This window comes from Pagrus pagrus, assembly GCF_965226575.1.
Source record: "Pagrus pagrus genome assembly, chromosome: 2".
NCBI lineage: Eukaryota > Metazoa > Chordata > Actinopteri > Spariformes > Sparidae > Pagrus > Pagrus pagrus.
In genome coordinates, this window is record NC_140186.1 from 18,562,975 (window position 1) to 18,580,740 (window position 17,766).

Here is a 17,766-nt window from a genome sequence, read left to right on the forward strand (position 1 = left end):
TGTTGGGTTATAAAGGAGGCACTGATTTGGACCCAGAAACACCTCCCTCTGTGCCCCAGTTAGCTTCCACACTTAGTTTCCTCCTCACTACAGCCACTCACAGCTTCATCTGATACACGGAGCGTTTTTATAACAATTCTTCAATTCCCTTCAGCACTCACATAAATTGTGTATAGATAAATATCTTTTATGATTCATGATCACAGATCACAGTGCAGGCTGGGAAAGATGTGCCCTTTGAGAAGATTGTTGAAATGGCAGCAGGCCAACGAGAGCTGCAGTTTCCTTCAGTGGATACCTAACTCCAAACAGCGCTGTTCTAGATCGGTCTACAAACCCTCTACCAAGTTTGCAGCCCTACTGCCTCTCTATAATAAATCCACTTCCAGTTACCAGTCTCATCTGGGCCATACCTGTCCCTATAGCCTGCCTAAAAGGGATTTTTCCAGATACTCCCCAAACCTGAACATAACTGTGGGTGGGATAAGTTCATGTTGAACCTACAGTATGATGAGTCAAATGTGGTTAAGTTCCATCCACCTTAGTTTAACCTCAAACCTCCAGCGTTTTTCTTTTGTTTAAGAACATCTGGCTGCCTCCTCCTGTTGACACAATTGCCCTCAAACCATTTTCCTCTTCCCTGGTGAAATAGGTCTAGACTCACATGACATTGTCGCACCTGTATATCTAATAACTAAGATATGTTTGATGTAGCAGTCACTCCGCATATGACCATTCTGCCGCTTTCTTTCTTTTTCATTTTCATGAGGAAAGTCCACAAAAGCAAACTGACTTCTATCAACTTTTCTTTTATGTCAGTTGGCACCGTAGACCCTCCCTCACTTCCCTTCGCTGAAGCCATAGACCACTTACCTGTGCGCTGGGCTGTCCTGTGCCGTCGGTGCACACAAACTGCACAAACTCCTTAAGCGGGTCCTGGTGGTGATGGTAGCGTATGGTGGGGTGGGTGAAGTACGGGCTGGACTGCTGGATGATAGAGGAGGAAGGGAAGTGCAGGGCTGAGGCTGAGGCACGGGGACTCCCTGAGGAGAAAAGTGAAAAGGGGAAAGAGAGGAGGAAGAAGAACGTGAGGAGAAGATAGAAGAGAGACCAAAAGTGGGTGAAATACAGTGAGACACAGGTCATTCTAGTGTTCTATACAAACTACATTATCCAGGACATTAACATGCACACCTATGACAGTATACAAGACATGCATTATGTTCCAGCTGAGCACCAACACAGTCAGCATCATAGACCAGGTTGCTGCTTCAGCCTTTTATTGTCCTAAAAGAAAAAAGCTGTGACATTCTCTTGTGGTCGACTGACTGAAGCTGTTTCTGCTTACAAATGACTGGCATTATCCCTGGCTATTGGGAAACATCTGGTCCCATTCATTTTATAAATCAGCCCACTAGATTTCTCTGTACCTCTGCTAAGCCTGGCATCACCACACATACACACACATTCAAAGTTCTGTGCACGCTAGAGTGTGTTACAGTATTTTCTCCCCTCTGCTCCCTCTCAATTTCTCTCTCAAACACACACACACACACACACACACACTGGGTTTTTCCACTTTTGTTTTATTGCTTGTTGGTGATGTGTAATCAATCAGCAGCATATCCTTGCTGTGCGGTTCTGCCCAGTAGTTTGAAGCTTGAGAGAGAATCTCCCCTCCGCTCCCAACCGACCACAAAACGCCTCCCGGAGACATTAGTCAGCCAGCCAGCCAGCCAACCACACACACACACACACACACACACACACACACACACACACACACACACACACACACACACACACACACACACTAGGCTCCACTGTCTGTCTTCTGCTGAGATTCTATGGCTTTGGCAATTTGGCACACCAAACTAAAGAGGCAAGCTGCTAGGTGAGGGGAGCCTGGCGAACAAGCATCTGTGATTATGTCTGTCACCTACTATCTCTTGTGTATGCTGTACTCACAGAGTGTGTCAGTGCCTGTTTGTACAAACTTTCTCTGTTTGGTGTATTCTTGCATATCTTTTTGTGTTTGCTGTGTGTCTGCTGTGTCTTTGTGTGGAAATGAATTTTGTGCGTTTCTGTGTCCGTATGTATTTTTGCAGTCTGTCTGAATGAATGTGTTGCTATGACTTGTGCAGCTTTCATGCGTCTTTGTATGTATATTGGTGTGTGTATGTGTGTGTGTGTGCGTGTGTGTGTTTGTAGTCACCGTCACAATGGCGGACTCTCCAGACTGGTATAATCAGACAACAGTCAATCTGGCAGCTCTCCACATCAGTCCGGAGCCAAAAACAGGACATAAACCATCCAGTCCTTACCCCTGAACACCCACACTCACTAGACCTATACAACAAGAGCTAACAGCTCCAGTCCATCCAAGGCAAGCCATGATTGCTAACTGCTTCTTCCCCCTCTCTGTCTACCCCCATTTCTCTTTTCATCCCTCTCTTCCTCCCTCCCTCCCTCCCTCCCATCATCCTCCAGTCTCTTTATAGAACCAAGGCCTCCGAGGGACATTCCATTTGGATGGCAGCCATTTTAGCACAGAGAGTCCTCCACAAGAGTGTAAATTTACACATGCGCGCATGTGTGTATCTATGCGTACGTGCACAAACGCACCCATACACAATCTCTAAACACTGTCTCATTACAGCCTCTCTGTTACATGAAAACCTCTTAGCCAACAGTCTAGGCACACAGTTTCAGAGTGTGAGAAGTTAGTTGGGGGAACAAAGAAACCTGAGCCAGTCCCTCACACCTCTTCAACTCACGCACAAAAACAGAGGAGCAAATTTTAGAAATCAATTCAAATGCAAAATTCAATCTGGTGCTTTGGATCCTCTAGAGGCTATAAGACTGCTCCGTGCAGATAAACAACATGGCTTAATGGTGATCTGGCCTGCACTATATTTTCTAAATATACTGTGGGGAGCACCACAAATAAAATTCAATACGTTTCAACATGGAGGGCAATGAGTCCAAATGACCTTTACGTGGTAGGTCTGGTTTGGCTGAGGCCCAAACCATCCCTTTGAGAGACAAATGGAATGAGAGGGAGAGATAGAGAGAGGAGGACATATTTATTCCTTTGAAAAGTGAGACGAGCCTACAGGGACTTGTTGGCAAACTTGAGATCCTGGAGACTTTGGGAATTCTCCGACTGGAGATGGAGAAACCATGTCGGTTATCCTATAGGACCGAAAAGCTCTTACGAGGACAAGGAATGAAACAGGACCTTGAAAACAGGATGTTACTTTAAGAATTGTACACACTACAGTCGACATCTGTGCAACTGCATGGACTCAGATCCCTGTTACTTACTCCTTTTAAAATGTGTATTTGCGCTTTAATCACAAAAAAGCACATTCATGTAAAAAACAAACATAGTGAGATGTTGTGTCTGAATGCAATGTATAGTCTCATTGCAATATAAATCAAAGTGTGGTTTGGTGCATTAACACACTCAGTCAAGTTCATTACATGAGAATAAACAGCTTTGTCAGTTTCAATGCAAGAACAGATCTCTAAAAACATTACAATGGATGCATGAAGCAGGTAAGATATGAGGCAAATCAGTCACAAAGGCATGGGTGCAGCAATGGTACCATGCAATGACAATATTAAAAACACACAGGCACAAAGATGGTGGTAAAAATGGATGGATGGAGAGAGGCTGAAAGAGAGAGAGAGAGAAATTTATGCCAAGCCATGATGGTAGCAGTAACACTGAACAGGTGAAACTCTGCGGGCATATTGCTTCTCAGCAGTTGCAACTGCAGGATTTTAAAGTTTTATTTTGCTTTCTCAGCAAGTACATTTGGGATTTTCATCATTTCCAGGCACATTTTTGCAGAATTGATTTTGTTTGTTTCCAGAGGAGTTTGGAGGTGTAAATATGGCAATCTAGGATCAAGTTTGACACTCCCTTTCCTTCTCTCTCTTTTTCAGATTATAAAAGGGGGGATCGGGGTTGTTGGGTTCATGGCAGCGCTCTCACCTGGTCTCACTCCTGCCAGCACAGGCAGCGGGTGGTGTGTGAACGCCATGCGGGGGGACCTCGTCTGGGAAGTCAGGGCGTTGAAATCAAACTTCCCCGGCTTCTTAAGTGAACCAGGCGAGGACAGTCCTGGCAAAAAAAAAATGGGATCAACAAAAAAAGTGGGGGGGAAGAGGGAGGAGAAGAGAGAGGTGGTTTTAATCAACAAAATGTTGCTTATTTAATTGGCTACACTAAAAAAAAGATTTTTATTAAAGGGGACTCGAACAATCATGATTTTCTGATTAGATTGTTTAATTTCCTCATTTGTTGATGGCAGTGCATTGCTCCCTGTCCTTTTGGCTGTTGGCCATTCACTCATGATCATAGGACTCTAGGCTATAATAAGTCATTCAGAGATATACTGTAGGATTCCCAGCTCCCAGCTTTATAGTCATATAATATGGGCTGAGCAATATTTCAAAGACTAAGTGCATGTCTTCAAAGGAAAAAAAGGGAAAAAATAGCTAAAGCCAATCTGAATCTGCTCTTTGTTTTCGAGCCAAAGCACATCTTTAGCTACAATAACCTCTACTGTGCCACTGTATGTTTTTCTGTCTCATCTCTTTCTCTCTGTTTCTCTCTCTCTTTCAGGTGCCAACTCTGGGCTTTCTCTGTGTATGAGCATGGCCACCGTTCAGCCACAGTCAGCTAGTTGTGGTCTGGCTTCAGCGAAGCTCACAGGCTGGCTGCACGAGAAGAAGGCTTCATTCAGAAATAGCACACACTGTACAGTATGGACACGGCAGCTGCTGAGTGCGAAAGACAAGCAGACGGACAGAGAGAGGAGACAGAGGGAGAGAGAGAGAGAAAGAGAGAGGCGAGAAGAACGTGGGAGACATGAAAATATGCGAGGGAGCAAGGGAGCGAGAGAGCAAAGCAGAACCTGTGAAAAATGCAGCAGTGTCTTGTTTTTCAATGCGTTGCTCTGACGACATGTATGAAATTGGAATGTCATAAGATGTTAAATATGGTTATTATCTCTCGCTCACACACGCTCGCTTACACACTCAGAGCACACTCGAAAGCGTGAGCACACGTCCAATCACGGAAAAAACAAAGACCCTTAAAACACCGCCACATTTAACTGATGACACAATGGACATGTTTCTTTTCCATTAACTTTTCTTCTAATCTTCCTAACAAGTGACTGATGTGATAATGTTCTCCGTTTAAACTTTTTTTTAGACTGTTGTTTTGTAGTCTATTTCTGTGGCCCCTCCGCATCAAACGAGGCATTAAATACGATTCCTCCTCAGTTCTCCAGCTGGAGACGTGTGAAAGTCTATGGGAGTGTGGGGGCGTGTAAAACCTTCCCTCCCTGTGTGAAAGAGTTAAGTCTCAAGCAGGTGGGAGTGAATATGTGTGAACCATTTATGTCTTTAGCAGACATATATTTCTTTTTTTTTTTCTCCCCCCACTGTAGCGGGAGTCTGGGGGCGTATTGTACTGTCAGACAGATTCCAAGCATGAAGACAACCCCAATCCCACTTCTGACACCAATAGTTAGCAGTGATTGCTATGACACTGTCACACTTGTGGGAGCAGAGTGGAAATAAGAGCAGTCTGCAGAGACTTAAACAAGGAAAGGCACTAGAGGGGAGAGCTGGGAAACACTGAGAATTGGAAGAAAGTGTAAAAACCAGAACCTTATAGATAAAACAGTTTCAGGGAGGTAGTTATGTGTTTTTATTTTTGGAAGTTTAAAATGAATCAGAGCCAGGAAGGACAGAGAGGATCAGATGAAGATTGACATCTGTATATATAGGAAGTTATAGCACTGTCACTATCACCAAGGGAATGTGAAAGACAATATTCAACACTTCAGAGACTGTGCAATGGTCTGATCTTGTTTGTGTGTGTATGAGTGTGCGTATGAGTGTGTGTATGTGCCACAACTGCACTGTTTCCTCTCTTGGCAAAGCCTTAGTATTTCACTGGCAACCAATCAAGCGCTCCCATGATGACCCTTCTGTCTCTTTGCACTAACAGGCCTGCCACCAGATGCGCCTCTGAAGCACACATAGACGCAGACACACACACACACACACACACAAACAAACACACACACACACACACACACACACACACACACACACACACACACACACACACACACACACAGTTGAAAAAGACAGGAGATAGGGGTTTGGGATAGTGAAGGGAAAGTCAGGGAATTCTCCTATCTCCAGTGATTTGAACCACATATGGACGCCCAGCCGTGTCCCCCTACGGGCCTGTAACATTTAACTCAAAGCACCAAGAAAGCCCCCCCCCACCACCACCACCACCACAAGTCTCTGGTGTCTCAGGAAAATTTCACAATCATTTGGAACTAATATGAAATCATGGTTGTTTCGTTTTCCTCCGCTAACCTCCCCCACCCCTCTTCGAGCCCCTGTGGAGCAGATGTCTCCAGCATCCTCACGGATCCCAAGGCTACACACACGCAGAAACACCATCTGGGTCCATGCTTCAGCTGTGCATGTGTGTGTGTGGGCAGTGTGATATGTGTGCACAAATCTACCATGTGCATTTCTGAATGTATCTGTGTTTGAGTGATTTATATGTATAAATGCATCTTCATACATCTGTGTATGTGTGTGTGTGTGTTGCTGAATGCGTGTGTTCTGTTGGTTATGGAGGGAGACAGGGGGAGTAGATGGTGCTGTGGACAGACGGTGAGGCGCACCTGTGTGTGTGTGTGTTTTCTATTTAATTTTTTTTAGAAGCCCCTTGGCTTGTTTGTGTGTGTGTGCATGTGTGTGTGTTGCTTGTTTACATACCCCCCACCTGGACAAGAATTCCCAGATGAGCTTTGCCTGTGGCAGGTGGGATCCTTTGGAAAATCGGATACACACCGTACCAAAATCACACATTCTCTCTTTGCTCCATCCTTGCTCTCCCATACCTCAATCTCTCCTTTTATCCCTTGGTTTCTCTTGCGTGTTTTGTGCTAGCGGCAGTTAGAAACTATTTCCAAACCCACACAACAGTAAAAAATTATTTTAAAAAAACGGCAGATAATTACAAACGCATTTGGCTTCCTAATTTTTCGCTTGGATTTCATAAATTAATTGGGTAAAGGGTCCAGATTTGCACGCCATTCTACACCTCTATTTGCCAAACTCATTAGGAAGTGTACAAGGCTGTGTGTGGTGCACTTTGGAGAGTAAAGACATGGTGCACACACACACACACACACAGTGCAGAGCGAGTGAGAGACACAGGAAAAAGATGGGAGGTGAGGCTCTGGTGCGCTAAGGCGTGCAGCAGCCTCTGTTGTGGCTCTGATGAACAGCCTCTTAATTACATTTACAGCTAAGTGGAGCAGGAGCAGGAGAGCAGCCGCTGAGGCTCGAGTGAGAGTAGACTGGGGCAAAACCTAACCAGGGCTCTTGGCTCCGCTACCTCGCATCCTGATAACCCTTCTCTCTCATTAGCTATCACCATTTGACTCAACCAAAGTCTTCTTCTCTCCTCTCTTCCATCTCTCACCTCCCACTTTTCCCATCCACTTGCTTTGCTTTCTGCTTCTCTCTCCTTCTTCTCTCTCCTCTGACATGTTTTCTCCCTCCCCAGGGTCCCTCCTGCTGTACACGTTTTCAATTAGACAGAAGGGAGACAGGGATGGAGGGTTGAAGGCAGAGCTAGGGAGCAGGAGGAAGGGTTTTACACCTCTGATCCACAGACGGTAAGCGTCTTAATGAGGGATTTGAGGCAAGGGAGGGATGGAGCGACAGAGGGATGGAGGCAAGGCAGACACCTGAACACCTGCAGGGGTGGGGAGCCTGATAAGCATGTGTTTCAATGTGTGAACGTCTGCGTATCAGGGGGTTGTAAGTGTATAAGTCATTGCACGTGTAGGGGGGGCGTCTGTGTATGTACAGTACACTTATGTGCGCACAAGTGTGTGTGTGTGTGTGTGTGTGTGTGTGTGTGTGTGTGTGTATGAGTGAGTCACTGTGCATGTGCGTGTGCATGTGTGTGCATGTGAGGCAGAATTGGGCACAGCATGTGAATACGCCTGCTGTTGTTGTCAGTGTTACCCTGGTGACATCTGTCAGTTAAAGTGCCGCTGGAGGACTGACAGGACTTCTGAGCGATAAAGCCAGGGATCTGAGGTGAGCTACTTGTAGGCTCATGATTCACACAGAAAATAAGTAAAGCCTGAACTGGATTATCTCTGACAATCGTGCTACTGTGTCACAGGAAATGAAATTTTGATCAGCAGCAATGAAATCAATCTGATACCAACTTAACATCACTGACATTATATAGAGTATACTGTAGTCCCTTGTACCCTTAACACAGACATTCATACAACTAACATATAAACACACACACACATACAGTATATATTATATACATGTATTGTATATACATATACTGTATAATACACACATACACAGAGGAATGACTGAGCTACATATAGGCTGATAAATAGCAAATATATATGAGTGTAATCAATGTTGTTCTAACCATGGTAAGGAAACTGCACGCCATCGTTTTCATGTTTTATCTTCCTCTCCTGCACACTCGCCAAATGGTGCTGCACTGAAAGTGGAGAAGGGTATTGTTAACAATGAGACAGAGGAAGAGTGAGAGAGAGAGAGAGAGAGAGAGAGAGACAGACAGACAGACAGACAGATAGAGAGAGAGAGAGAATGAGGGAAAGGGAGAGAGTTACGAGTGAGCATTTGTGTATGAAGGAGGTAGTGAGTGACTGATAATTGACACAACATCAGGGTAAACTCTGTGTGATTATGACTTTAAGGTGAAGGATGAGGAAATATGAAGCCTTGAGACTTGGGACTCAAGTGAAGTAAACAAGAGGGTTTTTTTCTTGGAGTTACTGGGTTGTTGGAGGGATGAGGTAGGATTACTGAGGAGATAGAATAAAGAGGGTAATGTCCAAAGCACAGAGGTAGTGGTTACTGCCAAAACAATGGAAACACCAACATAAAGCCTTAATACAGGCTGCTGTAAGCTGTTATTTCATCCTTGATGCATCTTGGCATTTACAGTCCTGATGTCTGGAGCTATTTGGTGGATGGCATTTAGCACCATTTATCCATGATAAATTCAATTTTCTGGGGTTGTAGTGATGGTGTTGAAACAAAATAGTGACAAAAAAAAATGGCACAGAGTGTCATTTAAAACATGTCAATGGTTTTAAACCATTTATGTAACAATAAAGGAGGAGACTATTCCAAACAGTGTAAAATAGCATCACCGCATGGTGAAGGTGATGACTGTGTAATGGTTTTATTGCCAATTATATTCTTCCTGACAGGACCTAAACCAGGCCTTTCATTATTTATCTACATCTCCTTTATTTTGGCAGGTAGCATGTGAACACTTAAACATCTCTATTTCAAATCTACATGACTTATATGCTTTAATAGAAGCAGGCTATCACATCCTTAACAATAATAGATAAAGTAAGCATTCCTCATATTTGTTTTTCTTGACAAATTATCAGTCTTTTCTATTTAAGAGCTCCAGTCTTAGTTGTTGCTGTTTCTCTAAGGTGTAGACTAGTCAGACTGAGGTACAGGGAATTAAGGAAGGTGGTGGGAGAGAGTCAGGTTTGGAGGGGTGTACATCACCAGAATGAAGGCAGGTGATTGAGGTAGGGAGTGTGACAAAGAGACAAAGTCAGATGAAGGCATCAGTTTGGACTTTGGTGGTGGTGGTAGGGTGGGGGTCAGGCAGGAGTGTGAAAAAGAGGTGGGGCGGGTGGTACCTGCATCCATGTCGTTAGGCCACGCACTGGACTGGGAGGAGCTGGCAGCAGGCGAGCGTCCAGGGTAGAAAACATCATCTGTGGGGCTCTCCAGCTCACTGTCATCTAATGACTTCCTCTTGGTAGAGCTGATACCGTGGAGAGGATTTTTGGAGGGTGAAGATGAGGCAGAAAGAGAAGGGGAGAGGAGGCATGTTTTTTCAAAATAACATATAATGGCAGGGATCATGTATGGATCAAGGACATTTCATATCATTTAAAGAGGCATCTTCATTGAAACAACATTACTGTTGCCAGAACAGACAGCACAAGAAATGTCAAAACTATGAATGAAAAAGGAGGAAACAGAAAGAAAAGTTAGGAAGCAAAGACAGCCTGATGAAACTCTCTCTAAGTGTGTGTGAGAGTGTGTGTGTGTGTGTGTAAGTGTGTTTTTTAGTGCGTGTGTCGCATTAGTTTGTGTTTTTGTAGGTGTTTATAACTACCTCCGTGGAAGGTTTGCGTACAACTCCACCTCAGACCTAAAGTGACAGCAGATGACAGAAGTAAGAAGAGAGAAAGAGACAAGTTAAGAAAAAGCAGAGAGTGCAATCACACATTCATAAAGAGGAGAGCTATTAACAGAGAGACACACACATATATGAAGAGGTTCAGGACAGATTCCAAGACTGGGAATGTACTGGAGCACCAAATGCCATTTATAGCAGGAAACCTCAATGAAATGGCGTACTTCACTTGCCAGTAAAGTCATCCTTCGGATAAGAAGCAATGTACCGTTGGCAGATATTACAGTGATTTCACACTTCCGTGCAGTCTGCCCTTGGCTTCACAGAGAATCGCATACAAAGGTAGCACTACTACTGCCACATGGTAGCTTCACCCACAAGGGACTCCACTAATGGTGGACAGCTGGACTTGTATAATGGTCACTGGTGTTTCCTGGGCAGCAAACATCTCCCTACATCCGTATACTACTGTTCTCTTGGTGGAATTGTGGGACTGCTTACCTGGTGGAAGGAGGGGAGGTGAGGGAGCGTCGCCCCAGAGCCACCTGGTTGATGTTGTAGTAGCTCGGACTGCTGTCCAGGTCAGCCAATGAGAAGTTAGGACCTGACGCCGTGGCTACAGGAGCTGACAGGGACGAACGCAAGGGGAGAGGAAAATATGTAAGAATTAGTTAAGATGATGAGTATATTCCAGAAATATTCTCAACAGAGAAAATTAATCATCAATACAGTTACATTTTGTCTCAGTAGTACGTACACTTACAAGGCATACACTGGATTGTACTGGGCTCCTTTGGTATGAAAACATTATCAAAATGGTGCAGCTTTGTGGCAGTTTTTAGTCCCAATCAGGGGAAAAATGTACTTTTACATCCCCAAATCATACTGTGGATATTGAAACCACTTTGTTGCGGTTCTAACTCTTTTTTTTCTGTCCCTTTGCCTCTCTGTCAAGTTTTTCTTTAGAACTTACTCTGTGACACTCTGACCAACTCTGCCACGTTCCACACCCCTGAGGTGACAAAGCAGTCCTGGAAACTCAGGTGCCCTGTACAGAAAAGGATGTGATCAGACATACATAGAAAACTATGGAGAGACAGAAAAAAAAACACTCCATCAAAAATTCATGAATTAAAAAAAAAAAAAAAATTGGAAGAAACCCTGAAAATCACATTCCTTTGAGAGGGCGACCATCTGCAACTATGTTTGTGGATCAACATCTGTGTGAGTGTGTTTGCTAATTGGATCCATAATTGGAAAATGTTAAGACTGATAAGCATGATGGAATCAATTCTAGTATGCTAATTTGACAGCGTTTGGACATGGATTTGTGCATGTGTTTGTGCGTGCGTGTGTGTACCTACCATTGGGCGGTGGTTTGATGTCTGTGTCCCCCTGTTGGCTGGAGCTGTCTGATTGTCCGGATTCTGCACAGAAACAGAGACAGGGTGGGGAGAGGAGAGAAAGACAAATGGTTAGGTTTGTATGCTAAAAATAAAAAGAATCAAAAACATACTGGTAAGTGTACAATGTCTCGGTGAATCATATATATGTATCCATGCTGCCAAGATGGTGATATTTGAGGTGTGAGGGAATAAGAGGGACTTGTGTGTATGTGCTGGGGCATGGTATACATCCTGTGAGTGTGTGTGTGTGTGTGTGTGTGTGTGTGTGTGTGTGTGTGTGTGTGTGTGTGTGTGTGAATTCACACATTTTTGTGTGACAGTCTTGTATCTAAGAATGTTCTCTCCCATCTCCCTCTGTCCCTCCTGACTTAAGGTGCAATGATTTACAGTGTGCTGCTATGCCATTTAGTATCTAACCACGCAATCATATCCCTCGCCCTAATCCTATTTAATACCTTCTTGCTGGTAGGGATTTAGTCTGCGTAAACAGAGCACCTTACATACACAGACACACACACATATGAACACACACCCACACAACCATGCACACTCTCTCTCAATCTGTTTATTTCTTTAATTTTTGTTTCATACTTTAATACATGCTGTAATCCTTGCATGGACACACACACATGAATACATAAACACACAGACCCTGTGAAAAGGGTGACCATGCCAGTCTGGCTGACCCGAGGGATTTGAGGCAGAGTATTTTAAAGTTGAGTCAAAACTCTTGCTCTTGGGATTAAATGACAGCAAAGCAAAACAAAGACATACACACACCTGTTATGACTGGTCTATGGAAGCATTGGTGCTTCACTCACATGAGCAGACACAAACATGCCAAGTCTTGGCAACAAAGGGCCGCAATTAGACCTGAAGGGGCTGCAGGCGGAAAGAGGAGGGTGCAAGATGAAGTTTTGTAACAAAGGCACTGAGTAAAGTTGGTCTAGAGTCGGCGCATTCTCGCACAAGCGGTGAAAAAATATGTAAAGTGTTTATGTTTATAGATATGGAACGCAGGCTGGGAAGCTAGCGGTATGTGTTTCCTCAATCTTTGCGACCACGTGTCTGAGTTGGTGAATAAGACTGGGCTCCATTTCCAGGACTAGTGTGGTATGTGTGGGGGGGGATGCATTGGCCATTCATTCAGGCCTAGCTAGGTTGTAGCTAGCTAGCAAGCTAACTAAAGGAGGTGTTTATCTGCAGGCTGTAGGTGATAACAGAGCACACAGACTCCTGCCAGCAGCACTTGCCTTGCAGCCACACTAAGCCAGAGATTACTGAGCAGAAACAATAACAGACCTGTCTCGCTGCCTACGAAGCACTGCTTATCCACAGAGAGAGGGGCGAGACAGACGAGAGCAGCGAGAATGAAAGACAGAAAGAGCACAGAAATGAAAGAGAGCTTCTTTTTCCCCTCTTTTCTCATGCAGAATATCTCGCTCTTCTCTGTCTCTCACTGGCTGGGTGTAATCCTGGCAGCCATCTTAGAGCTTGGCAGCCATCTTAGCATTGGCGGTAGCGCCACATTCCAGCTAACTGACGGCACTCACTCCAAACATACGAGGCTGCGCCCCCGTCGCACACGCACCCAGACACTTTCAAACACACACACTCATACGTGGACAAACATTGAGGTACACACTGAGAGTAAACATATATGATGGCCAATGAAAGCTGTTGAAAAAACAACCTGACTTCACTGGACTTTTTACCGTCGTGTAGTATTTCACCACAGGGCTCGACAATATTGTAAACACTCTATTTCTCACACCATACATCTGCTGGTTGGATACACAGCCACCTTACTGTTTGTATAGTATGCTTGAGAGATCTGATACGAAATCATAAGTTAAAGGCTGTTTTTGCTGCCAAAAAAATTCAACAGACTACAAGGGAACGTACACATGGACGTTAAAAGGTACAAAGAGTTACGAAGTTTCCGAAGTGAAATCTTAGCAAAATCTGTTTCCTATCTACAAAATTCTGCTATCTAGAGGGGACTAAAAAAATAAGTTTAGGCCTTCCTGACACCAGGGAGAACCGTGGAACTGACACCATGGAGCTGCTATCTCACTGATATCCCTTTTGGAGACTTTTGTTTACACTACCATAATATCCTCCTACTCGTGTATTATATATCTAACTAAGTTAAAGAGAGCAATGGTTTTTCAATGTGGACATATCACATTTGGGAAAAACCCTGCACTTAGAAGCCCTGTTTCAACTATCGTTGGCCTGTCATGACCCCAACATGTTATGCTGTTACTGAGGTGTGAAAGACCAAGAGTGAAAACTGAGGCTCATGGTAGATAAGAGACTGTCAGGCAGATATGCGCAGTAGCAGGGACACTGATAGCTGTCCTCAAATTCCCCCTGAGGCCTTGACTGACTTAACCACATCAGCTCATCAGTGAGACGAGAAGGATACGTGTTGTTGGTTAACAGCAGATGCCATGACTCCTAATTTTTTAAAGTCTTCTTATTCCAATAGAAGATGTTTCTTAATTCATTTGTGATGTCTACAGAGAAAGAGTTTACTAAAATCCTGAAAAGCTGTCCTGGAGACTGTACAGTAAGATGACCTAGCTAGATACTGGAGCTCTCAACAGTTCTGGCTCTACTTTTCTAAGATTAGGCTCCTTAGCCGACTACTTACCACACAGCACTACATCATTCATTGAACATCAGTGCTACTGATGAGCTCAACAGTGCATCATATAGCGGGGTAGAGACGTGACGAGGACAGGGGGAGAGGGAGGTAAGACAGAGGAGGTCTAGTTGCTGGTTATCGCCGCTCTGCCAGCTGCAGCCTACAACAGCAGCCGCAACCCCCTTTCCCCCCTCTCAGCCTCCTAACCACACATCCAGCCCCTTATCTTCCCACCACAGCCCCCCAAAGCCCTCCCTTCAGCAAGCCCAATCATAGTCCTGCAGCCCCCCTCCATGGATGCCCCTCCACCTCCACCGCCAGCAACCCCATCTCTAACCTCAAACCTTTCAGGCTACCCTGCAGCCCCAGCAAATTAAAAAACAACACAGAGATAAAAATGGAGAGTACATAGTGTGACCTGATGATGCACGTATGAAAGCATGCATAGGACTGTTGGGGCAGTTTTGATAATCAACAATGTTTGACTGGATTGACAAGATTGACTTGACATGTTCTGTGCATGAGTCAATCAAATTGATGTAATAGTTGGGGCAATGTGGTGCCACAGACATCAAGAAACTGGGGAACTGGGCTTTCCCTTTCAACTTGGGTCTAAAATGTCATTTAAGTCAAATTTTGAGATTGTACTTTGATTATTGATTAACAATTTTGCTTTATACTCAATTTAATTTACTTTGATTTCGACACTGTGAAAATAGCCTGAAACATCCTCAACATGTGGGAGAGAATTCTGAAGTCAAAAGTGAGTAAGTAAAACTAAATCTGAAAATTAATGCTTTCACAACTAAGTCTTGTTCTGTGTTGTGGAAGCAAAGTAAACGAAAGGCTGATGAATAGTGTAAGATCCATTTCCAGTTGAGACAAAAAGATTGGAATAGCTTTTGTCGGGTTGGCAGCCCAAAGCCGTGCTCAGATTGGACCTAAATTTGATAAGTTGCATAAAGACCACTAAATGTTTGCTAACAAATTAGCCTTTCAGCAGATGATAAGGTTTGCTGTGGTGAGTGTTAGGAGTCTATTTTCTAACTGTAGTTGTTCTTTGTGGCTGCAGCTTAATGATGGCTGCAGTCCTTGGTCTCTGATTGCAGAATTTCCCCTACAGGCTCGGGGGCAAATCTCATGACCCTCACCACAATCAACATAACCTCAGTCATCATGGCCTTGACATACAGTACTGTACCCCACACTGTGGTTGCTCTCTCCCTCTCACAATCCTTCCATCTTTTACTGTGTGGCTGAATTCTTACCATCTCTCTCACATCCGGCATATATTTCTGTGGCTTTCCTCTCATCAATTCAATCTGTACTGCATTTTTCTCATCACCATTTTTTTGGTGAATTAAGTGACATTCTCATCTGGTTTTCCACAGTATAAGCAACTCCATCCCTGTTCTGAACCTACACAACTAATCATTCTGATCCCTCTACTATAACTTCTTCTAGATCGTCCTCTGCAAAAACATGGCTGTATAGGTCTGTGCAAGCAGATTCTTGCAACCCATTGCAACAAACTCTAGTGGCTGTAATAAATATAGTGGAGGCAAAGATGGGAGGCAGGTATAAAGAGCAACAAAGTCCGAGGAGGTTGAAGTCAATGGATGGGTCACTTTCAGTCAGGAAACTGCTGTTCATGTCCCCTGTGATGCGAAAAGTCAACATTGACTTGTTAAACTGGACAGAACGTAAATTAATTTTACTTACGTAACTAACGTACTTATTTTAAGCCAAACTGTGACCTTTTCCTAACCTAACTAAGTTGGTTTTGGTGCTTAAACCTAAATTGCGACCAATTTACAATGTTAACCAATTAACAACAAAGGTCCAGTACGCTTTGGGAGTCATTGGCAAATTACCTGTTCTACCAATTAGGCATGAGGAAATTGTGCTTCTTCCATTTATTCTCTTCACTACTCTACTCTTTCCCCCATGATTACATGCTGCACTGTTTACCTCTGTCCTGTTACTCTATCACCCATCCCACCAAGCAACGAACCAACCCATGTTCCATCCATCAGTTGTGGATTAAGCTTTGGCTCAGTGACCTGTTGGATTGTGCTGTTGACCGACTGGTGATAGGGGTCAGGCAGAGTTGCCAGTCCGTCACTTCTCGTGGCGAGCAGACAACCAGTGGAGCAGAGCAAAGCAGGGAACTAAAGCTCTGTTGCAAAAAGCCCAGATTACAACTCAAATATGACCTAAAAGTGGTGTGCACACTACTGTAATAAACTGAAAATGCACAAATAACATTTCTCCAAGTGTGGTAACATACAAGCTGGTGATTATAAACTTAGGATAAAACCAAAGTAAAAGTCAAAGGCAGAAATGAAAGTAGTGACAAGTGGGCTCTGCAGTGGCACACCACTGTTTGACAGATGCATAAACAGTGCTGGTCATTTGTGAGTCTGTACAGTGCAGGCACGCACACTCCTAAAATCAACGTACAAACCAACAAGTGAGCTAATGTACTCTGTAGTCACACCAAACCAGTGTGTGTCCATATGTTTGTGCACAGACTGGTGGTTCACAGAGATTCCCCTCCTTGTTGGAACAAATGTCAGCTCCCCTCTCCCCCTCTCCTCTCTTCTCCTCCCCAAAACACAGGATAACGCGGTACAGCCTCCCAATTGGGTTTCGCTTAAGAGGTTTATCGGTATGTTGCTAAACATTCTGACCTTTTTTTAATCCTTAATGCGCTTAAAATGTTCCAAACCCTCCTAATCCCCCCGGCTATCCCACACAGATGTTCACTCAGCTCTTTTATTGGACGTTATTTTATTATTTTTTTTCCATTTTTATTTATATATTTTTTTCTCTGTTTTATTTTTTAATTATTTAAGTCTGTGTCATATGAGGGTATATTTCTGTTTCAGTGTTAAGAAGTCTTTATCACTGCTACTTGAGTGTGTGCAGTAATGCTTTTGTCCTAAAACTGTTAACCAGATCCCCATGCAGTGAACCAGAAGGGTGAATGTGACCTTTTCAAATGTTTACTCTGATCTAAACAAAAACTTAGAAGTCACTTAGAAGTGAAACTTGAAATCTTAAAGAGTCAAAAGAGAATATAAATGTCAGCAGAAACTGAAATTTTCTACGGTGAAATGAGGTTTTACGTGTATAGAAACCACTGTTTGCAGAGCGTATACACTACAAATACATGTACAAATCTGTGTATGCACAAATGTTTGTATGTACGTACGGATGTGCAAATAAATGTATGTAAGTATGTATGTATGTATGCATGCGTGTCTGTGTGTATTTGTGTTTGTGTCCCTGTATCACTGTGCCACTGTGCCAGGCAGGCAGGCTGTGTGGCGAGGTGGCAGAGTAGGGCTCTGTATGTGTGTGTGTGTGTGTGTGTGTGTGTGTGTGTGTGTGTGTGTGTGTGTGTG

General features: G+C 43.8%; 1 protein-coding gene across 15 annotated transcripts in view; it reads right to left on the reverse strand.

Moving 5' to 3' along the window:
- The window catches only part of LOC311250434 (nuclear factor 1 X-type-like), a 113,810-nt gene that overhangs the window by 12,023 nt on the left and 84,021 nt on the right, over nucleotides 1-17,766 (reverse strand). For 6 of the 15 annotated variants that reach the window (XM_084342117.1, XM_084342120.1, XM_084342130.1 and 3 more), the window contains 8 exons: nucleotides 11,662-11,724; nucleotides 11,271-11,345; nucleotides 10,799-10,922; nucleotides 10,277-10,312; nucleotides 9,792-9,919; nucleotides 8,525-8,599; nucleotides 4,004-4,132; nucleotides 874-1,043 (listed from right to left, as the gene is read on the reverse strand). In XM_084342117.1, the coding sequence (XP_084198243.1) occupies nucleotides 874-1,043; nucleotides 4,004-4,132; nucleotides 8,525-8,599; nucleotides 9,792-9,919; nucleotides 10,277-10,312; nucleotides 10,799-10,922; nucleotides 11,271-11,345; nucleotides 11,662-11,724 (800 nt within the window). The remainder of the gene's footprint in view (nucleotides 1-873; nucleotides 1,044-4,003; nucleotides 4,133-8,524; nucleotides 8,600-9,791; nucleotides 9,920-10,276; nucleotides 10,313-10,798; nucleotides 10,923-11,270; nucleotides 11,346-11,661; nucleotides 11,725-17,766) is intronic. The other 9 variants (XM_084342124.1, XM_084342119.1, XM_084342128.1 and 6 more) reach the window with 7 other exon arrangements.